This window comes from Macaca nemestrina, chromosome 18, assembly GCF_043159975.1.
Source record: "Macaca nemestrina isolate mMacNem1 chromosome 18, mMacNem.hap1, whole genome shotgun sequence".
NCBI lineage: Eukaryota > Metazoa > Chordata > Mammalia > Primates > Cercopithecidae > Macaca > Macaca nemestrina.
In genome coordinates, this window is record NC_092142.1 from 71,887,644 (window position 1) to 71,910,889 (window position 23,246).

The 23,246-nt window shown below is 42.1% G+C and overlaps 2 protein-coding genes across 12 annotated transcripts in view; both read left to right on the forward strand.

Annotated features, from left to right (window-relative positions):
• LOC105491307 (zinc finger protein 19) overlaps nt 1–23,068 on the forward strand; it is a 94,057-nt gene extending 70,989 nt beyond the window's left edge. For 9 of the 11 annotated variants that reach the window (XM_071084889.1, XM_071084890.1, XM_071084891.1 and 6 more), the window contains 7 exons: nt 10,652–10,761; nt 14,125–14,174; nt 15,045–15,206; nt 17,623–17,683; nt 18,853–18,979; nt 19,504–19,617; nt 21,568–23,068. In XM_071084889.1, the coding sequence (XP_070940990.1) occupies nt 17,651–17,683; nt 18,853–18,979; nt 19,504–19,617; nt 21,568–22,670 (1,377 nt within the window). In that variant the 5' untranslated portion in view covers nt 10,652–10,761; nt 14,125–14,174; nt 15,045–15,206; nt 17,623–17,650 and the 3' untranslated portion in view covers nt 22,671–23,068. Of the gene's footprint in view, nt 1–10,651; nt 10,762–14,124; nt 14,175–15,044; nt 15,207–15,288; nt 15,414–17,622; nt 17,684–18,852; nt 18,980–19,503; nt 19,618–21,567 lie in introns of those variants that run through there. The other 2 variants (XM_071084896.1, XM_011757585.2) reach the window with 2 other exon arrangements.
• The window catches only part of LOC105491310 (zinc finger protein 23), a 31,571-nt gene continuing 27,848 nt past the window's right edge, over nt 19,524–23,246 (forward strand). The window contains exon 1 of the mRNA XM_011757592.2: nt 19,524–19,617. The gene's annotated coding sequence lies outside the window, so the exon portion shown is untranslated. The remainder of the gene's footprint in view (nt 19,618–23,246) is intronic.

Here is a 23,246-nt window from a genome sequence, read left to right on the forward strand (position 1 = left end):
GGAGCAGCCATGTGACATAATTTTGGCCAGGAAGAATGTAAGCTCTATGAGGACCAGGGTTTTTTTATTTTTTCTATTTTGTTCTCTGCTGGCCAAAACTCATCACATTGTACACTCTAAACATCTCTGGTCTATTGTACATTAATTTTAAACCCAATAATGTACAAAATTAAAGAGCAATTGTTAAGAAAATCCAAAGGCAAATTACAAATTGGAAGGAAACATTTTCTTGGCCCTGAAGGAAGTTGAGGTAAGGATCCTGAGGCACTGAGACCCTGTGCTTAAATTTCAGGTGAATTGCAGAACTAGCTGAAATTTATCCTGCTGACACTAGATGTCACCATTGTGCTATGTAAATGTAGCTGCTGTTCAGAGTGCTGTTTAATATTCAGGATAGAGTCAGGCTCTTCAAATGGTTGAAGATTGTTAATTTTTATTCCCTCTTGATGCCAGAATATGGACTGGTTCAAAAATGATGACACTAATAATGATGGAGGAGAGCAAAGATCACCTGGTGGCCATCAAGCAGACCATCCGGAGGCAAAACTCCTTGTCTGAGGAATTAGGAAGTAATTAGACTTCCCTATTATCTAAAGCTGGCATCTGGTACCAGACTTCTTCCCCCTAAATTTATAAGTAACCAGGAGTTCTATACATCTCCGAAATCCATGCACATTGAAACTCTAGCACCTAATGTGGTCCAAATTACCCTTAAGCTCCTGCTTTAAGGTCCATAAATACCCCTAAGGAAAATCCACCAGCACGCTCAGTCCTGTCTTGCTGAAGTGCCCCACTGCACTCTTCTGCAGTGCTCTTCTATCTAATAAAACTTTCCTTTTCAAATCTATACTGTAAATTCTTTTTTATCACCTGTAAGCCAATCACTTTCCTTTGCCGGGGCTCTGATACCTCGCCTGGCAGGGATCAGAGAAGTTTGTACAAGGAGCAACAAATAAGATAATTCTACCCAGTGTGAGACCACATTTACATTATTAAAGCAAATAAATATGCAAAATAGATTCAAGCTATGTTGGAAAAGACCTAAAATTAAATATTTGAGATGAAGTAGGCCGGCCGCGATGGCTCACACCTGTAATCCCAGCACTTTGGGAGGCCGAGGCAGGTGGATCACGAGATCAGGAGTTCGAGACCAGCTTGACCAACATGGTGAAATGCTCCCTCTACTAAAAATACAAAAATTAGCCAGGCACGGTGGTGGGCGCCTGTAATGCCAGCTACTTGGGAGGTTGACACAGGAAAATCACTTGAACCCAGGAGGCAGAGGTTGCAGTGAGCTGAAATCGTAGCACTGCACTCCAGCCTGGGTGACAGAGTGAGACTCAGTCTCAAAAAAAAAAAAAAAAAAAAAGATGAAGTAGGGCATAACATTGCAAATCACTAACTAGATGCAAACTTTGGGTGTGCTTGGGGAGAAGAGAAGAGGGAAGAGAAAGATCTCAGGAATGAACAAAGAAGCTTAAGGGAAAAGTAGCTCAGAACACCAATGACAATCAAGTAAAATAAGAAAAAGTATGAGGATGGTTAATTACTACTTCAAGGTAACAGGCTTGGGAGGGAGAAACAGATTAAAATGGCATGTTGAAATTCTGAATGAAGTTGCTAAGACACTTGAACAAAAACACAGTAAATTCACAGAATTGCAGAACTTTGTGTGCAGAGTGAAAAGATGGGAAGAGAACAGTGCTAGCACACTGCATTGGGCTGTTCTTGCCTTGCTATAAAGAAATACCTGAGACTGGGTAATTTATACAGAAAAGAGGTTTAATTGGCTCATGGTTCTGCAGGCTGTACAGGAAGCATGATGCTGGCATCTGCTCAACTTCTGGGGAGGCCTCAGGAAACTTACAATTATGGCAGAAGGTGAAGGGGGAGCAGGCACATCACATGGAAGGAACGGGAGCAAGAGCAAGAGACAGAGTGAGGAGGAGCCATATCCTTTTAAACAACCGGATCTCAGGAAGACTCACTCACTATGGCAAGGACAGCACCAAGGGGATAGTGCTAAATCATTCATGAGAACTCCACCCCTATGATCCAGTCACCTCCCACCAGGCCCCACCCCCACCACTGGGGATTACATTTCAACATGAGATTTGGGCAGGGACAAGTATCCAAACTATACCAAACACCATCTTTAGAAAACAAGGCACTGGAGCCCAAACTCCACACATGCTAACTCTCCATGAACTGCCAATATGTTCAAGGAGCCACTCACTCTCTCACTTGCAGGTCTAGCATCCAAATCTGCACATGATAGGGATCTTCCACAAGACAGGAGCATGAAAAAGAAATGTAAGAGATAAAAAACAAGAACGTATAAAAATAAAAGCTAATGTACTTAGCTCAGAACAAAGAACTAAAAACCAAGGTGTCACTTTGGTCTGAAACTTTTTTTTTCTTTTTTGATGGAGTTTTGCTCTGTTGCCCAGGCTGGGGTACAGTGACGTGATCTTGGCTTACTGCAACATTCACCTCCTGAGTTCAAGCCACTCTCCTGCCTCAGCCTCCTGAGTAACTGGGACTACAGGCGCACACCACCATGTCCAGCTAATTTTTATATTTTTTATTAGAGATGGGGTTTCACCATGTTGGCCAGATTAGCCTTGAACTCCTGACCTTAGGTGATCCGCCCGTCTCGGCCTCCACGAGTGTTGGGATTATGGGCATGAACCACTGTGCCCAGCTGGTCTGAAACTTGTAGGACAAAGATATGTAATGAAATCTCTGCAAGTGAGCTGACCAAAGGCCCTTCCTCCTGTTTGGTGTTGATTAGATTCCAGAAGATATTTTTGGAGGGTTGTTAGATTCCTGTAGCTCATTTTCATTTTATTTCACCTTACTATATGAATGTTCTCTGTGAGTAGGCCAAATCCTGAGGATAAATTATTTCAAAGGATCATCTTGGAATCAGAAGAAAACTATTTGGTAAATTTCTGTTATAATACACTTAATCTGATTCCAGTGCTGAAGGGCCTAGTCTAGGGTTTTCAACTCTAACTTTTTTGTTTGTTTGTTTTTTTGAGAGACAGAGTCTCACTCTGTTGCCCAGGGTGGAGTGCAGTGGTGTGATCTCAGCTTACTGCAAACTATACCTCCCAGGTTCAAGAAATTCTCCTGCCTCAGCTTCCCAAGTAACTGGAACTACAGGCGTATGCCACTTGGCCCAGCTAATTTTTGTATTTTTAGTGGAGATGGTGTTTCACTATATGTTGGCCAGGCTGGTCTCAAACTCCTGACCTCAGGTGATTGGCCTGCCTCAGCCTCTCAAATCAAATCTTACTTTTTAATAGAGGCTTTTACTGGTATAAGCAGAAGAAAGAGAAAACAATTTTTCTAATACTGTTTGATTTCATTTTTTTACATTTAAGCCTACCGTGATAATTTATTTAGCTGTTAAAAAGTCTTAGTTTTTCATAAACTTCCATAATTTTATAAAACTTACAGTTATCTTCCAAAGTTAATTTGGAAATTAATTTTACACCCCAGAATGCTATTTCCAAGTGAATTAGCATCTTAGGTGGTGGTTAAGTCCCTACGTGGAAATGAAAATCAGTTTTTCCATAATGGAGCAATTTTGTTATATGTATATGTCAGTGCAACAAAACAATTACAATATTAGCAAATACCAAGTAAAAAGTTTCTTCCATTTCATTCTCTTTATTAAGACAGCAGGTATAATGCAAGAGAAATTAATTACAATATAATGCAAGTTCTATACATGTAAATATTTTTTGTCTATTTTATTCACTGCTTTATCCCCAGAACCATACTTGGCACATAACCAGTAAAATCTTGATAAATATTTGATGAATAGATAGCCATTGGAGAATTAGGAGTTTATTGAAGATGTTATGGAGGAGGCCTCCTGGGAATGTCTAAGGGCTTTAAAACTTGATCTCTTAAACTATGGTCAATAATAACAAAATACAGAGAAAGCCAAAGGTTGGTTTATGGATACAAAAGGAGAACTAGATAGCAGGACTGAGTTCTATCTTTCTAAAGCATAACAGAGTGATTATAATTAACAACAATTTATTGTATATCAAATAGCTAGAAGAGTGGATTTTTAATGTTCCCAGCACAAAGAAATGATAAATGTTTGAGGTGATGGATATACTAATTACCTGGATTTGATCATTACATAGTGTATATATGTATTGAAATATGACACAGTATCCCATAGGTATGTACAGTTATTATATATTAATTAAAACTAATAACAAAAGCAAAAATATAGTTTTCCATTCCACATTCAAGTTTTATCTCTAGTTCATCTACCATAATTACCCATTACCAAGGTCTTTTTTTTTTTAATCCAACACATTTAATGAAGAGGCAGAGAGGGAGACTGAGTTTTCTGAGAATATTTAGTAAATATTGAAAAAGAGAAAAGGGAGAACAAAGATGTTTAAGAAGAGTGTGCGAGGAGCCCCTAGAGTTGGACTTGAATAAAATAAAATCAAGTTCCTGGATCAAACTACCAACTCATACTAAGCTTGGTGGGGAACAAGGCAAGATGTTAAATAACACCACAGCCAAACACAGAATGGGAGAAATTCTGTAGGACAAATAACCCAGTGTCTTCAAAGAACAAATGTCATTTTTAAAAGGAGGACAAATTGTTATATATACTTAAGAGACTTAAGAGACATATTGCTAAATGAAGTATGATGGCCTTGTTTGGATCATGATTAGAAAGAGCACCTGTAGACTGGGCTAGGTGGCTCACACCTGTAATCCCAATACTTTGGGAGGCCGAGGTGGATGGATCTTTTGAGGTCAGGAGTTTGAGACCAGCCTGACCAATGTGGTAAAACCCTGTCTCTACTAAAAAAATACAAAATCATTAACTGGGCATGGTGGTGCATGCCTGTAATCCCAGTTACTTGGGAGGCTGAGGCAGGAGAATTGCTTGAACCAAGGAGGCTGAAGTCACAGTGAACCAAGATCGTGCCATTGCACTGCAGCCTGGGGAACAACAGCAAAACCCTGTCTCAAAAACAAACAAACAGACAAAACAAAAACAAAAACAAATCCACCATAACAAAAAACAAACAAAAAATCCACCTGTATAAAGACATTTTTGAGACAATCAGAGAAAATTGAATATGGCTGGGTATTAGGAGGTATTAACAAGTCTTAATATAATTGTATTATCTTTATTCCCTTATCTTTATCTCCTAGAGAAACACAGTGAAGTACTGACAGTAGAAATGATATGATGTCTGAGATCAACTCCAGCAAAACAGATAAACAATAACAGCAAAAGTGTGTGTACGCATGTTTACGTGTGTGTTTGTAGGAGCAGATGCAATGAGATGGGCACCACTGTTGAAGTTGGTGATGATGGATGGGCACCAGTGGGTCCATTATACTACTTTACAGTGTAACTTTTAAAAATCTAAAATTAAAAGTTTAAAAAGTATGGGCCAGGCACGGTAGCTCACGCCTGTAATCCCAGCACTTTGGGAGGCTGAGGTGGGTGGATCACCTGAGGTCAGGAGTTCGAGACTAGCCTGGCCAACATGATGAAACCCTATCTCTACTAAAAATACAAAAATTAGTTGGGTGTGGTGGCGGGTGCCTGTAATCCCAGCTACTTGGGAGGCTGAGGCAGGAGAATCTCTTGTACTCAAGAGGTGGAGCTTGCAGTGCTGAGATCGTGCCACTGCACTCCAGCCTGGGTAACAAGAGTGAAACTCTGTCACAAAAAATTTTTTTTTAAAAATAGTAAGGAAAACAAGAAAGAAAAAAACTCCAGGCAACTCTAAAATAATAAGAATGCACACAGAACCATATTTAAATATATATATTTTAAACGTGGGCATGTGTATATTTGTGAGAAAGGGACAGAAGTGTGGCCTCAGAACTTCCAGTTGTGAAAGGTCAAAGAACATAGGCAAGAGGAGCAAGAGGAAGGACGGCTGATTACATCTCCCAGAAGTTTCCACTAGGTGGTACTGTTGTGGTCCTTATTTTATTAATATAATTTTTATTAAAACTCTGCTGGTTTGACACAGTTGAACTCCCATTCCATAAAACCCTACTTCTGTGTCTTACAAGATTCTACGATCTCCTGGTTCTCCTCTCTTAATTTGAACCTATGTCATGAGAGGGTTCCTGTTCCTGTTTCCTCGTAAAATGTCATTGCTTTCTAGGGTTCCTTCCTTAACCCACTGCTTTTGTCCGTGGTGCTTAAACACTAAAGTGTGTCATAATCATCCGGGGTACATATTGAAAAATACAGAAACTTAGGCCCCTATTCTATTTAAATGAACCATCTGGGCCTTTGAAATTGTAACCGAAGGCAGGTCTGGTCGCTTGTTGCTTGCAGAATCCAATAACAAGAGCGAGGAATGATAGAAAGAAAGTGACATTATTTACCAAAACTTGCAGTGGGGAAGTGGCCGGATTCACATCCAAAGTAACCACTTCAAATTTTAGGCTGAGGACAAGGGCTTAAAAAGGGGAACTTGGAATGGGAGGCATGTGAGAAGGATAATGAGTACAAGGTCTGCGTGTCTTGTTCCAGTGGCTAACTTGAGCGGTGGTCCACTTGGAGTGTGGGCTGGTATCATCTCAACAATAGCCAGGTTGTTGACTAACTGCCTTGAATTTCTGGAATTTCGCCTCTAGGTCCCTATGCTTGGTGTGTTTCAAGATTAGCCCCTGGAATTCCTAAGTAATCACATAATTAGATGCCAGCATATAGTTAGATAAATGTGCATGTTGTAAGGAAATGTATGGTGAGAAAGCGAGGGATGTGGTGTTTCAAAGAAAGTAAATTTCAAGGCTATATTTTAAGACTAAGGAGAAGAAAACAATGATACATGCAGTAAGCTTCAAGGTTATATCTTCTTTATTTTTTGAGACGGAGTCTCACTCTGTCGCCCAGGCTGGAGTGCAGTGGCGCGATCTTGGCTAACTGTAAGCTCCGCCTCCTGGGTTCATGCTATTCTCCTGCCTCAGCCTCCCGAGTAGCTGGAACTACAGGTGCCTGCCACCATGCCTGGCTAATTATTTTTTATTTTTAGTAGAGACAGAGTTTCACCTGTTAGCCAGGATGGTCTCTATCTCCTGACCTTGTGATCCGCCGGCCTCAGCCTCCCAAAGTGCTTGGATTACAGACGTGAGCCACTGCGCCCGGCCAAGGTTATATCTTGAGACTAGGGAAAAAACAGAAAAAAGAAAAAAAGGTTTTAAAATGCATTTTCAGGCTAGGCTGTTTGGTTACAAATTCTCTGTTGGCTTGCTGTGATCCCATCTGGTCTTACATCTTTATCCACCCATATCACTAGCTCTGCCCTACACTTTCCCGTGGGCCTCAGACGATATGTCCAACTAGATGTGTTTCCATGCAGACACCAAAAATTCATTATTGCTTGTCCACCTCTCCCTTTGAAACCTCATCATCTACTCAGTTATCCCAGGCAGAACCCAGTGTAATTTTAGCCTTCCTCCTCTGACTCACCAAATAATTAGAGTTACAATTCTGATAATGGTTTATATTAATTGAGTTTGATGTAGAACAAGTGTACTCTCACATGCTGCTAGTAAAGGGGAAATTGGTACAAGCGTGCTGAAAAGCTGCATCTGACACAGAGACTTAAGAGATATATCGTTAAATGAAGCATGAGGACCTTGTTTAGGTCATGATTAAAATAAACCACCGGTAAAAATATATTTTTGAGACAGGGCAAATGGATTAGAGGATATTAAGAATTGGGTATTAGCTGGGCATGGTGTATTAGAGGATATTAAGAATTGTTATTAGCTGGGCATGGTGGCTCATGCCTGTGATCCCAGCACTTTGGGAAGCTGAGGCAAGGGATCGCTTGAGCCCAGGAGTTCAAGACCAGCCTGGGCAACATAGCAAGGCCCCATCTCTAAAACATTAAAAAAGGAAAAAAAGTATTAATAATAATAAAGTTGTGTTATATTTTTGCTTATACCACCTGGTCTGGTGTCAGTTATTGACTGAGGCGAAATGTGTGATATCCAATGACTCAGCAAATTCACTTATAGGTATGTTTAAGAAAGATAAGAGCTCATAATTATCTTATCTTTAAGAAAGATAAGATAATTCACTTATAGGTATGTTTAAGAAAGATAAGAGCTTATGTTTAAGAAAGATAAGAGCTTACCAGACGTGTGAAAATTTTTATTGCAATTATTCATAAATAATCTTCAAGGTTATCCATAAGAGCCAAAAAGTAAAAAAAAACTAAATGTCCATCACAGTAGATTTTTTTGGGTAAAAAAAATGTGGTTTATTTAACAATGAACCATTAAACAATGATAAAAATGAATGAACTATAGTTATGTCCAATAAATGAATCTCAAAGATATTATATTAGATGAAAGAAACAAGCTGCATGGTTCTATTACAATGTGATTCCATTTATACAAAATTTAAAAACAGGTAAAGCTAAGGTTATGGAGGTCAGAATAGCGATTATTTTGGGGAGGCTATCAACTAGGAAGGGGTATAGGAGAGAAGTTTCTGGGGTGCTGGGGATATTCTTTATCTTAATCTGGTTGGAGTTACATATATAAATATTCATCAAGTTGTACACTTGAGATTTGTACTCTTTACTGAACTTAAATTATACCTCATCTGGGCACAGTGGCACGTGCCTATATTCCCAGCTATTTGAGAGGCTGATTGGGGAGAATCACTTGAGTTCAGAAGTGCAAATCCAGCCTGGGCAACATGGAGAGATCCCTACTCTAAAAAATAAAAATAAACCTCAATAAAAATGAAACAATCAATTAATTAGAAATGTAGTAAATGTTTACAATAAGTTAGACATGAAAATAAGTTATTTTCATATGTTGTTTAATCCTCTCAACAGCCTACAAAGTAAGTATTAATATTGTACTTATTTTATAGGTGAGAAAATTGAAGGCACAGAGAATCTAGGTAGCTTGCCCCAAATCACAGTTAATCAATGGAGGCTTGGAAACATTAGTTTGACTTAACATTTTTCAACTTCTTCTTCACTATGAGACATAGAACTACATATCTGAGGCAGTGATAGAGTGCTTATGTGTGTATACTGAGGCCGAACTATCATGGTTTGAATTCTGGCTCTGCCACATAGGAGCTGTGCATGACTTTGAGCACGTTATTTAATCTTTCTGTGTTCAATTTCCTCATCTGTAAAATGGGAATGGTATCATCATATAAGGTTCTTTGGCCCTTATTTCAGAATTTGATGATTTTTCCTCTTACAGTTACTGTTGCTCTTCTCTCTCTCTTTCTTCCTGAAGGGACTGAGGTCAGACAGCTTGTGTCCATGGTATGAGAGCATAGAAAGGCATATTGGGACTTGGAATACCATCTAGTATATTGTTCTGGAAAGCCAGTTTGACATGGTGGAAAGAATCCAGGGTTTAAGTCTTAAGTCTGCTACCTATGATATGCTGTGGCCTTACTGAAACTCTTTGAGTCTTGATTTTCTCTTACTCATGATTCATTCTGCATTGAGTGCCTATATTATCTGCCTCACTCTCCCTTATAGTAAGGGAGTATAATCATTTATGTCCAACTCTTTATTCATCAAAAAATGCTTATTGATAATGAACTGTGTTATAAACACTATTCTAGAAACTCGGGATACAGTCATGGCCAAGATAGAAAAGCCTCTTTCTTGAGGAGTTTACACGCTGCAGAAAGCCTGAGGGTTGCTCGTGAAGACCTGGGTCATGGTCCCATTTGTCCAGACTTGTGTTGTGGAAGTCCCAACCAATCAACAAGTCCAGCTCGTCATCCCCTCATCCTGGAAGTCGTCAGCTCATGATGAGCTAGCCATTTTGGCACTCTGATCTCCTAAGAACCAACCCTGAACTGCCACCAGGCTTTGCTTATACTATCTGGTCTGGTAGTAACAAGTGTACAGATGCCCAAACCCACTGAGGTTTATAACCATTTTCAAATGTTTTAATTAAAAAGGTTGAGCACTGGATTAACTCCAGAGCCTATTCAGGCTCAATTCCTAAGCTATTAATAATCACTAATATCTAGTGAGTGTAATAATTACTAATATCTAGTGAGTGTTTAGTATGTACTAGACACTGTACTGATTTACATGTACTAACATCTAATCCTCACAACGATCCCGGGAATAAATATTATTATTATCCTAATTTTAGAAATAAGGAAATAGTGACACTTACAGGTTAAGTAATGTACCAAAGGTCACAGAGTGGTCCTTTGGCCTTTGAAACAAAGCATCCTGATGCCAGGCTGTGCTCCTTACCAATGTGTCATACTGTTGTAAAGGAGATGGGACTGAGAAACTCTAAGTCCCCTGTTTGTTTTGTAATTCTGTGACAGTGATCACAAACCTTTTGACAGTCCAGCAAAATTCTGGCCAGAGTTCTCTTTTGTGGACCCAGAAAGCCATAGGCACTAACACTGTAGAGCTATCTCTCTTACCAAGCTTGGGATAGCATATGCCCTGTGCTTTTGGCATTTTCTTTTTCATTTAGAGGGCAAGGAGGGCAAGGGTCTGAGGAGTCTTGAATGTTGACTTGGACTCCAGGGGTAGTGGCAAACCATTGGAGGTTACAGCGCATAGAATTAAAGACACCCCGAATGGTATAATCTGACTGGTTCATTTTACAGAAAACAAAAGCTGCTCACAGACACAAGAATCTTCCTCAATGGCCTGTGAGTGGTAGAGCTTGTGAAAGGAAGTTGATTCACTGCGAGTGAACCAGAACTCAGGAAGACCAGTAAGTATCCAGGAAACACCACCACCATCTAGGCCGTGGTGACGGCGGTATTATCATGAATTCCTTCCTGACAGTCAAATGCTTCCGGGCAGAGGCGATAGTTTTCCTGACCCACCCAAATGGATAATGACCCAGGCGTGATGTTCTTCAGGAGAGAAAAAAGTGTGTACGAGGAAAGGAAGGGGATGTCTCCCAATCGTAAACACCGAGATGCGGACAAGTTGCACCTTAGAAAGAGCAGCCGTGCACATGACGCACTTCCGGCCTCCAAGCGACCCACGCGGGTGACGCGCTTTTGGCTCCTAGCGCCTCTGGCTAGTAGTGCACTTCTGGCCTCTGTTTTGAGTACGCGCTCAAAGGGGCCAAGGTGCAAGGACTCACGGTTCGGCGGAGCTTGGGTTGGGAGTGAGACAGCATAGCAGTCCAGACTGGTCCCTTGAGCATAGCTCAAACAAGGGGACGGGGAAGGGCGTCACTGTACAACTGTGGCTGGGTGGGACCTGGGTTTGCTTCTTGGAGGCTGTACAGCTGCAAGCTTTACTGCGTACACACTGGAGCTGCAGAAAGAAGCCCCCAAGGATGGGAGGATGACAGAAATGTCTGCAGATGGCACTGGAGCCAACTAAGAGATGGCCCCACTCTTAGTTGGGGATGGCTTAAGTCTTTAACCAAGGCTGTTACAGTGTCCGTTTCTTTTGAAGAGGCAGATTTGGAGACCTGTGTACAAACAAATAGCATTGTCTCGTAGTCTTTTTTATGTTTTTGTTTGTTTTGTTTTGTTTTTGAGACCAAGTCTTGCTCTTGTCACCCAGGCTGGAGTGCAATGGCACCATCTCTGCTCACTGCAACCTCCGCCTCCCGGGTTCAAGTGATTCTCCTGCCTCAGCCTCCCGAGTAGCTGGAATTACAGGCGCCTGCCACCACACCCGGCATAAGCCACCGCGCCCGTCTAATTTTTTGTATTTTTAGTAGAGATGGGGTTTCACCATGGTAGCCAGGATGGTCTCAATCTCCTGACCTTGTGATCTGCCCACCTCGGCCTCCCAAAGTGCTGGGATTAGAGGCGTGAGCCACCGTGCCCGGCCACAAGATACTCTTTAGAAGGGAATTTCTCAACACTTAAAAAAATCTAAGCAATAGGCCGGGCGCGGTGGCTCACGCCTGTAATCCCACCGGCTGGGCGTGGTGGCGGGTGCCTGTAGTCCCTGCTACTCGGGAGGCTGAGGCAGGAGAATGGCATGAACCCAGGAGGCATAGCTTGCAGTGAGCCGAGATCACGCCACTGCACTCCAGCCTGGGCAACAGAGCGAGACTCCGTCTCAAAAAAAAAAAAAAAAAAATGCCATAATCATATACCATACTCTGGGTGTCATGATGTGATAATACTCATAGCTTCAGTTAAAGATAGTGTAAGAGTCAGAGGGAGAGCTGGATAGTTAGGCTGTGACGTAACCAGAAAGAAAAGTGGTTCCCATTGGAATCTAAGGAATGGTCGAAGCTTGAAAGTAATTATGTTTGATGGTAGAGACTGTGACAGACATGAGTATGAGTATTGTATTAGTTCGTTATCACAGTGCTATACAGACATACCTGAGACTGGGTAATTTATGGAGAAAAGAGGTTTAATTGGCTAACAGTTCCACGGGCTGTACAGGAGGCATGGCTGGGGAGGCCTCAGGATACTTACAATCATGGTGGAAAACAAAGGGGAAGTAGGCACAATCTTCACATGGCCACCAGGAGAGAAATAGCAAAGGAGGAAATGCAACACACTTCAAAACAACCAGTTCACATGAGAACTCACTATCATGAGAACAGCAAGGGGGAAATCCGCCCCCATGATCCAATCACCTACCACTATCCTCCTCCCCCAACACTGAAGATCATAATTCAGCATGAGATTTGCCTGGGGACACAGTGCCAAAACATATCAAGTATACATTTCCTTAGAGGTGATATATTGGCTGGGGAGATATGTTGATGTGAATTAGCTATTATTATTAATAATCTTGAAAACTCTCTGGGAGACTTTCTAGACAAATGAGAGTGGAAATTTTCTTCCTTCCCACTCCCTGAAAAACAAAAACAAGTTATTCCCAACTCTTTTTGTTTTTTATTTTAGTGTTCTCATCTTCTGCCCAAGAATATATTCAATTCTTCACCAAGTAAACACACAGGTTCCCATGTTTCTAAAGCCTAATAAAATTAACAATAAAGACTTGTTTTTGTTTTATATCCAGACTTAGTAGTCATTTATGTAATGTAAATATCCAGAATAGGCAAATTTATAAAGTAAGAAAGTGGTTGTCTAGAATTGGGGGAAGAAGAGAGGTGTGTACATGTGTGTCTGTTAATTTTCTATTGCTGCTGTAACAAATTGCCATTAGTGGCTTAAAACAACACTAATTTATCTGTTTTGGAGGTCAGAAATCCAAAGTGGGTCTCACTGGTATAAATTCAGGATTTAGCCTAAGGAGAGAATCTGTTTCCTTGCCTTTTTCATCTTCTGGAGGCCACCCACTTTCCTTGACCCTTGGCCCCTTCCTCCATCTTCAAAGCCAGTGAAGTTGGGCCAAGTCCTTCCTGTGCTGTCATCTTTGTGGTTCTCCTTCAATTCCCTCTTTCACATTCAAGAACTCTTACGATTACTCTGGACCCACCTGAATAATCCAAGATAATCATTTTTTTTAAGACAGGGTCTCGCTTTGATGCCCAGGCTGGAGTGAAGTGGCTCAATCAAGGCTCACTGCAGCCTTGACCTCCCAGGCTCAAGTGATCCTCCCAACTCAGCTAGTAGCTGGGACTGCAGGCATGTGCCCACACCTGGTCAATTTTTGTTCCTTTTTGGAATTTTTTTTTTTTGGTAGAGACAAGGTTTTGTCATGTTGCCCAGGCTGGTTTGAACTCCCAGGCTCAAGTGATCTGCCCACCTGGGCCTCCCACAGTGCTGGGATTACAGATGTGAGCCACTGTTCCTAGCCCCAAGATAATCTTAAAGTTGGCTGACTAGCAACTTTAATTCCACCTGCACCTCAATTTCCCTTTGTCATGTAACCTAACATACTCACAGGTTCTAGAGATCAGGACATAGACATTTTTGAGGAGAACAAAACGCCATTCTGCTTACCAGAGGGAAAGTGAACAGTGACTGCTGATGGTTATGCGGTATCCTTTGGGGAGATGAAAGTGTCCTGAAATGGGTTGTGGTGATGCTTGCACAAGTCTGTGAACATACTGAAACCTACTTCATTTTATACTCTGCATGGATGAATTGTATGGTGTGTGAATTAAATGTTAATAAGGCAGGTGTGTGTGTTCAGTATTTCTAAAACTAAATTCTTTCCCTTTCTTGTCTGAAACCAGCTCCTCTTCTTCAATTCCTGATCTCAGCTAATGGCACCTTCATCTATCAGGTAATCCAAAATTCATGGCCATCACAAATTTCTCTGGCTGCCTTGTATTCAGTCATTTAAAAAAATGTCCACCGTTTTCACTTCCTAAATAGTTACTTAATATATCCCTCTTCAGACCTGGTCTTTCTTTCTTTCTTTTTTTTTTTGGAGATGGAGTTTCGCTCTTATCGCCCAGGCTGGAGTGCAATGGCGCAATCTCAGCTCACTGCAACCTCCACCTCCCTGCAACCTCCACCTCCCAGGTTCAAGCAATTCTCCTGGCTCAGCCTCCCAAGTAGCTGGGATTACAAGCGCCCACCATTACGCCCGGCTAATTTTTGTATTTTTAGTAGAGGCGGGATTTCACCACGTTGACCAGGCTGGTCTCAAACTCCTTACCTCAGGTGATCTGCTGGCCTTGGCCTCCCAAAGTGCTGGGACTACAGGCTGAGCCACCGTGCCCGGCCCACTGACCTGGTCTTTCTTAACGTGTCTGGGTCTTTACCTCTAAGGAGGGCAGCTTTTTTGTCCAACTTCCCTTTGGCAATCTGATGACACCTTCAAAACCAATGAAAATACAATTAAACAGTTTTTTAGAATTTGTGATACAGAAATGTAAGTGCATCTTTACCAATGTGATGAAATGAAATGACAAGACTTAAAGGTGGGCCTCTAACAACAAGAATAATTTCAAATTAGTGACGAGAATAGCCATATTCTGAGATCTGCATCAACTGTAATGTGATATGAAAATATCTGTGATTTCTATCGGTGACAGTCACATGTGCGGCCGATACTACTGTAGTTTGTTGCCAACATATAACAGAAGAAAATGCTAAATTTCGGTTAGAGATTAGCGAAAACAATGATATACTTTCTTTCCTATTCAAGGTCTCTGAGGATCCCCGGGGGTGAAACTCCTCCTGGGGGGTAAAAGCACACAACCACTGAGAAGAGCGCTGCGGCATCCTAGAGAGGACGCGTGTGAGGCTGGGTGCAAGGCAAACGTAGTGACGCACTTCCGTTCACGGACCGCTTTCTGTTTTTCCTGAGGTGAGTGTTGGGATTTGTCGCCCAGGAGTCCTTGTTAGGCTCAGGCACTTCACCTGTAGAGAAGGCAGTCGGCTTCGTCCCTGATGCCTCAGTGGAGGGAGACAGGGCGGCCCCTCCAGGTCCCGGCAGCGGAGGCTGCTCACGGCCCGTCCCGGTCTCCATCTGATGCCTTCGCTCCCCCTCGCCCGCGTCGGCGCCTTGGGAAATGTAGGCTGTGGATATGGGTGGCTGGATTGAAGGGATGCCTGTGTTCTCGACGCCGTCCAAACCCATCTGCTCATTGGGCCACAGCTGCTTGCTGAGCAGCAATGTGCCAGTTGCTGCTCTAGATTCCGGGGATGCAGCGGTGAATGAGGCAGGGCGTGGCCCCCGCCCCCAGGAAGCTTTCCGCCCAATGGGAAAGTCATATGTTAATCAAATCTGGTCATTTCACTCCACCTGCCCGTGACTTAGTGCATGTAGATCGAAGACCAAGTTCTTGACTTGCGCAAAGCGTGGCTTTGTCCCTTGTGACTTCTTCAGCAACATCTAGCAGCGCACTCTCCCTTGACTGCTACTACAGTCTTCTTGATCCTTGACTTCTAGAACATGATTTTGCGTATGCTGTTATTTTGTAAAGATTTCCTTCATACCTTAGTTAATTTATATTCTTAAGCTTTCCCATCCAGGTTAGTTTCCCCTGGCAGTGATAAGTTGTGAACTTAAAAGTTATTTGAGAGAATCTTGATTAATGTGTGTTTCCTTTAGACTAAGCTCTGTGCGGGACGGGGTTGTGCCCCTTCTCTCTACTTCATCTCGTGTGTCACACGTGGCCTTATATGAAATATGTATGAGATAAATATTTGTTGAATGAAGAAAGCACAAATCAATATATAATTTCAAACTGGGTTAAGTGGCATATAGGAAAAGGAATACGGCATGAGTGGAGCGTTTAACAAGGGCACCTGACCTGGTCTGTAGAGAGATCATGATGTGAAGATGAAGGGTGGCTAGATTACTGGAGAGAATGGCAGGCGGAGAATCTCAGTTACAATGGTTCTGAGGTTGGAGAAGAGTAGTTCATACAGAAGAAACAGCAGGTATGAAGGTCTTGAGTTAGCATAGAGAAAACAAGGCCATTGTAACTAAACTAAGGGAAAAGAGGAGGGTAGTACAAGATGAGGCTCACAGAAAACAGCATCATGCATTGAGTCCCTGTAGGGAAGATAATGGCTTTTTATAGAATATTGCTGTTTAGAATACAAAGTGTCTGTAAGAGATGATATAGTTAAAACAATAACCCAGATGTCTTAGTGTGTTGAGGTGGCCCTTCAGGGTCCTTTGGTAATCAGTTTCTGGTTTTCACAGCCCTTGAATGGGGCAGTGAACAAAAAAGATGCCTGCTCCAGGTCCAAGTAAAGGAAGACTTACTCTGCGATTTTTTTCCTGAATTTTCTTGGCTATTCTTGTCTATTATTTTATATTAACCTTAAAATCATTTTGCCAGCTTCTAAAAGCATTCCTGTTAGGATTACTATTGGATAGAATTTAGTATAGTTATTAAAGACATGACTTGATGGGGTGCGGTGCCTCATGCCTGTAATCCCATCACTTTGGGAGACTGAGGTGGGCGGATCGCTTGAGGCTGGTAGTTTGAGGACTAGCCTGGGCAACATGATGAAACCCCATCTCTACTAAAATTACAAAAATGAGCCAGGTGTGGCAGCACATGCTTGTAATCCCAGCTACTTGGGAGGCTGAGGCAGGAGAATTGCTTGAACCCGGGAAGCAGTGGTTACAGTGAGCTGAGATTGCGCCATTGCACTCTAGCCCAGGTGACAGCAAGACTCTTGTCTCAAAAAACAAACAAAGAAACAAACAAAAACATGACCTTTGAAGCCTGGTAGATCTAGTGTGGGATCTGAGTTCATCCATTCACCAGCTGAGTGATCTTGGTAGAAGAAATTATTCTGTTAGCCTTGTCTTCTCATTTGGGAAAAATTAAAGGTTCAAAAGATTGTTGTGAGGACTAAATAAGAGAATATGTATTTTTCATCCAAAAACATGATACTTGCTGTTTTTAACCTTTTATGTTCTCAGTCAAATTAATTTTAAAAATAGAGGTCTGAGATTCTTCTTGTTAGGTTTTGCTCTGAGTTTATTGGTGTCTTTTGCTTGTTCTGCTCTTCATTTAGCTTGGTGTTGGTGAGGACATGCTCTGGTGTCCTAGGACAAGTTACTTATTCCTTCAAAATCTGTTTCCTCAGAATTAAAAACCTCATGGTATGATGTGGATTAAAAAGTACATATTTATACACCACTTACCCTGTGAGCATTTAGTAAGTGATTGCTGCTTGTTATTGGCAGATTTATTGCTTTAAAGAGAGCATTTTACTGGGCTGAGCTCACTGTTGGTTCTCTCTGTTTCTTCCTTCAGCCTTTGCCTGCTAGAGGGAGCCCAGGTCATGGCAGCCATACCTCTGAAAACTCGACACCAGGTGAGCAGTGGATTCCTGAGGTCAGCTTTATGGAGGTCTGATTTGAAGGAAATGAGGGGTGGTGGGAGGTGGATAAAGGTGATTCTGGCAAGTCTTAGGGCCAAAACAGTAGGAAAACCCCTGAGCCCAGGAGTTTGAGACCAGCCTGGGGAACGTGGCAAAACCCTGTCTCTACAGAAAATACAAAGATTAGCCAGGCATGGTGGTGTGTACCTATAGTCCCAGCTACTCAGGAGGCTGAGGCGGGAGGATCACCTGAGCTGGGAGGTCGAGGCTGCAGTGAGCTGAGATTGTGCCACTGCACTCCAACCTGGGTGACAGAGTGAGACACTGTCAAAAACCCTATTCTTTTCTGTTCAAAAAAGAACAACAAAAAAAAAAAAAGAGAGAGAGAGAGAGAGAGAACCGAAACCAAAAGAAAAAAAACCCAAGAAGCATGAGGCTTGGTTGGCAGAAGCTGTTACAGATTGTCTTGGAGCTATAAAGATGAGCTAAAAGAGCTACCCAGCAGCAGTTTAATTCTAGAAGCATCATTTTCTAGGAAAAGCCATCGAGGAGCAGAGTGGATTGTGCCAGGAGAGTCTGAGCTCCCTCTACAGGATGCTCTTCAGCACAGGCAGCGCAGCCCTTTATACAAGAATCGAATGGGAGTTGGATGAGATAGGCCCATCAGTGCAAACCATGACTCTGTGCTTGTTTCATGGGCATAAGGTTTGGGGCAGGGTGAACACATGTGGGAACAGATAGATTGGCTGGGAATAGGGAGTACCTAATAGGAACAGATGGGTTCTGTGATACCATTTGAAGCAAATTGTCCACTTGTAGGTACAACACTAAAAGACTGAAAATATTTACTAAATCAAAGAGATTTTTGCCCTAGGAAGGTTAACTAATAAGAGACTTTTTTCCTAGGGTTTAACAAATGTTAAATAACATTTTATGACAGTAAATTTTATATCCTAATGGAAGTTTTTCTGGTAGTGAGAGAAGTTCCAGATTTTTCATTGTAAAAATAGTCATATAATGGTCTAATATCCAGTTCTTTCACCTTTTCTCATTACCCATCCCTCACAGGACTTTCCCTCAAGCCCCTACCTGTCCCCTCTGCCCCACAGTCTGGCCCGGAGCCAGAGGATTGGCTCTGTGGCAGCAGGAACCTGTTGTTTTAGGAGATGGTGACCTTCGAGGATGTGGCTGTGCACTTCACCAAGACAGAATGGACTGGACTTTCCCCTGCCCAGAGGGCCCTGTACAGAAGTGTGATGTTGGAGAATTTTGGGAACCTGACTGCTTTGGGTAGGGCCATTTTCCTCCTAGGACTCAGATCTGTACTTTTCCAGTTTCCTTCCTTCTTTTACAGCCTGGGAGGAGGGGTGTGGAGTGGAGAGGAGAGGTTGTCTCTTGTGTCCTCCACTGAGTGACTGCAGAGCTGAGGCTCAGTGACCAACTTCAAAGATTGCTGGGTAGGGAGAGGTCTTGGGTCACTTTGGTCTCTCAATGAAGGGAATTACTGTCCCCTGATAAGAGTATGTCCCATCTTCCATGGGGCTTCCAAGGTAGTAGTTGTTGTCTGGGGAAGGGCATGTCCCCTTCCCTGTGTTTGCTTATACCTTGTGGATCTCACTGACTTACTTATCCTTGAGTGTTTTTTTTAGGAAGAAGTAACAAATGCTCAGTTTCCTCTTGATCAGAATCTCTTTGGCCTTCTCCAGTTGAGAACCCTCTTCTATGAGTCTTATTCTTACTGAGACTCCTGGGATTTTCCTTCTTTTGACACAGCAGATACAGGGCTGAAAAGTACCATTTTCTTCTGTTTTCAGGGTACCCAGTTCCCAAACCTGCACTGATCTCACTTCTGGAGGGAGGGGATATGGCTTGGGGCCTGGAAGCACAGGATGATCCCCCGGCAGAGAGGACCAAAAACATCTGTAAAGGTAGGTGAGGCAGATTTAGAACCAACAACTGTAGAGTTTTATGGAGCACTATATTTTAAAATGAACCATGCTGGGCAGGATTTAAATAAAATAGATGATTTCACCTAATAGGTAAAATATGAAACCTTTTCCACCAATCTTAACTCTTACCAACATGTAATCACTCAGTATGTCTCATCTGCAATCCTTGAATCCGTTGCTCCTTTCTGAGTTTCAACATTGCCTACCTTAGTTGTCCTCCTTGGTTGGGATGGATTTATTCAGGAGCAGTGTTTGAGCAACTTGCCATGTACCGAACTTTGTTTAAGAAGTTGTGGAAGATACAAGTTATGGAGACAGATGTAAAAAGTGAAAAAGAAAAGTATTAAGTGCTATTGGGAATGGGATGGAGAATGTGAAGGTAAAATGGGCCAGATCTTCCCAAAAGTTGGCCATAAATGGGGAGAGTTGCGTCATATAACACTAGGAAGTCATGGCATGGGAGGAGCTTTTTGAATTCATAGGAATTCAGAGCTGAGCACAGAGTGTGAGGTTCCTTTAGAATAGGCAAGTGGATAACTAGAGCAGGCCATTGAGAAGGTGGGTGGAGAGTCTGAGATAAAAGACAGGTCTGAAAGGGTACTCTAACACAGCTAGGTTGAAATGACCCCCAGGAAGAAAAAAGGAAGGCTGAATCTTAACCATTAAGGGATATTTAATTTCAGTGAGAGAAGAAAGAGAAAGTAGACAGTCAAATAGTCTGATGGGGGCCACCAAGAGCAAATAGTGAGATTGAAGGCAGAGGCAGGAGTTTCAGAGCAGGTGGTTTGCAGAGAGCAAGTAACATGGAAAATGGTGAAGCTGGCACAGCACTTCAGCCTCTTATTCTAAGAATCTGAAAAAGAATCATCAAGACAATTGAGAACCTGGTGGTCTGTTCTCACATGCTTCCTCTCTCTGGTGATGATTCTTTTTCAGACTCTTGATTACCATGTTTACTTCAATCTCAGATTACTCCTCTCCCAACATTCTCCTTCGGGGTTCCCTTACTTACACTCATACGATGAACTTGATTAACCATCACATGAGTCCCAGGTAACCCAAATTAATGTTAAAACCAAGCCCAACATTTCATATAAAATAGATTGACTTTAACTCATTCAAAATGTCATCCAATCTTTACGAACACAAATGCCATTTTATGGGCTGTTTGTCTCCTTTTTGCTGATAGGAGAAAGAATACTATCAGTCTAGGTGTGTCTAAGTAAACTGTTCATCCCTTTTCAAATAGTCTAGGATGGTAGTTTCTCTGCATGTTTGAGTTTCAGCAGTTTTAGGGCATTTCCTCATCGTATGTAGTCCATCTGTGGGTCTGCAGTTAAGAACCTCTGGACTAGGTAATCTTACAACATATTAAGAATAATGCTCTCTAAGCACTTCTATGTTTTTCTTTTTCTCTGTCTTGCCACAACCCAGTGTCCTTAATGTTCAATGTCTTAAGTCTTTTGGGACATCTGCAGGGTGTGAGTTTTTAAAAAGAAAAACAATTCATCCTTTGCCTTTGCTTTCTGATTGATGCTGTTCTGTTTCACTTTCTGATGCTGAGTATTGCCAGCCCCAACGTCACTACTTGTTCTTAAGACCTGTGCCTTCGGCATTTTGTAGGCTGTAAGTAGCATCAATTCGAAAGATATTAGATCATGCCAGGGACAACCAGAAGTCATTCAAATATTAGAGTGGAAAAGCTTAGGAAGGAGTCTCATGTGTGATGTGTCCACTGATACTCCGTTCCACCTCGATGTTCTCTGCCTGTGTGATATTTGGCACTTTCATTTTAACAGCCTTTTCTTCCCAGCGTGCTGATGTGAAAGTTGAAATGATCTCTTTTAAAGCCTTACCATTTTCAATGCTCTATTGTTTCTAGCATAGTTCTCAGGTGGCATTATTTGTGTTTTCTATCTCTTATGTCAGATGTTGAGACCAACATTGACAGTGAGTCCACATTAATCCAGGGAATTTCTGAAGAAAGAGATGGGATGATGTCACGTGGTCAGCTGAAGAGTGTCCCTCAGAGAACTGACTTCCCAGAAACATGTAATGTGAAAAAGCACCAGAACATCCCCACAGTGAAAAATACCCGAGGAAAGGTTCCAAGAATCCCCTGTGCAAGGAAACCTTTCATATGTGAGGAGTGTGGGAAATCCTTCAGCTACTTTTCTTACTATGCTAGACACCAGAGAATCCACACTGGGGAGAAACCTTTTGAGTGTAGTGAGTGTGGAAAAGCCTTTAATGGCAATTCTTCATTAATTCGGCACCAGAGGATTCACACTGGAGAGAAACCCTATCAGTGTGAGGAGTGTGGGCGAGCCTTTAATGATAATGCAAATCTGATCAGGCATCAGAGAATCCACAGTGGGGACAGACCCTATTACTGTACAGAGTGTGGAAATAGTTTCACCAGTAGTTCCGAGTTTGTTATACATCAGAGAATCCACACTGGGGAGAAACCCTATGAGTGTAATGAGTGTGGCAAAGCTTTTGTTGGTAATTCACCCCTACTTCGGCATCAGAAAATCCACACTGGAGAGAAACCCTATGAGTGTAATGAGTGTGGCAAAAGCTTTGGAAGGACTTCCCATCTAAGCCAACATCAGCGTATTCACACAGGGGAAAAGCCTTATTCTTGTAAAGTATGTGGACAAGCCTTCAATTTTCATACAAAACTAACTCGACACCAGAGAATTCACAGTGAGGAGAAACCCTTTGGCTGTGTAGATTGTGGAAAAGCCTTCAGTGCTCAGGAACAATTAAAAAGGCATCTGAGAATTCATGCTCAGGAGTCTTCCTATGTATGTGATGAGTGTGGAAAAGCCTTCACTAGCAAAAGAAATCTTCATCAGCATCAAAGAATCCATACTGGAGAGAAACCCTATGAGTGTAGTAAGTATGAGAAGGCCTTTGGAACTTCTTCCCAGCTAGGTCTTCTTGAGCATGTCCACTCTGGAGAGAAGCCTGTGCTGGACATTTGTCGTTTTGGCCTCCCAGAATTTTTTACCCCCTTTTACTGGTAATAGTACACTCCAGTGAAATGTACTGAGTGGATTCCATCTTCTACTCAGGAATGGAATGTGTGACACAGGCCTGACTCAGCCTCTGATCCATCCCTCAAGCCACAGTTACTGATGCAGATGTCAGTAGATGGTCCAGTTAGAGTCCCAGGATTGCAAGAGCTAATAGGAAGAAATATTCTCTGCACCCCCACACCCCCATTGGTTTTAACGCTGAGAAGAACTCCTAGACTCTCACAGAGGCTGAGAATGAAGTCCTCACAGCAAAAAAGCCATCTGAGAATTGGAGAGCAGTCAAAGACTGAAGATAATGTTTGAACAGCCACATTAAACCATGCCTGAAGCTAAAAATACATACGGGTTTTTGAATTGCAGCAGCCAATAAATTCCATTTTCATTTGTTTGGTTTTGGCTTTGGCACGTTTGAGTTAGGTTTTCTTCCTTTGGAACAGAATTTTGACTTAAACAGTGTTGTCAGTGTAGCAGTTGTTTGAAGTCTTCAGGGATAACATACCCGATGGAGAAATGTTTTGTGTGTATGATATGTGGGAAAGTCTTTAGTTATAGTCATGGCAGCTC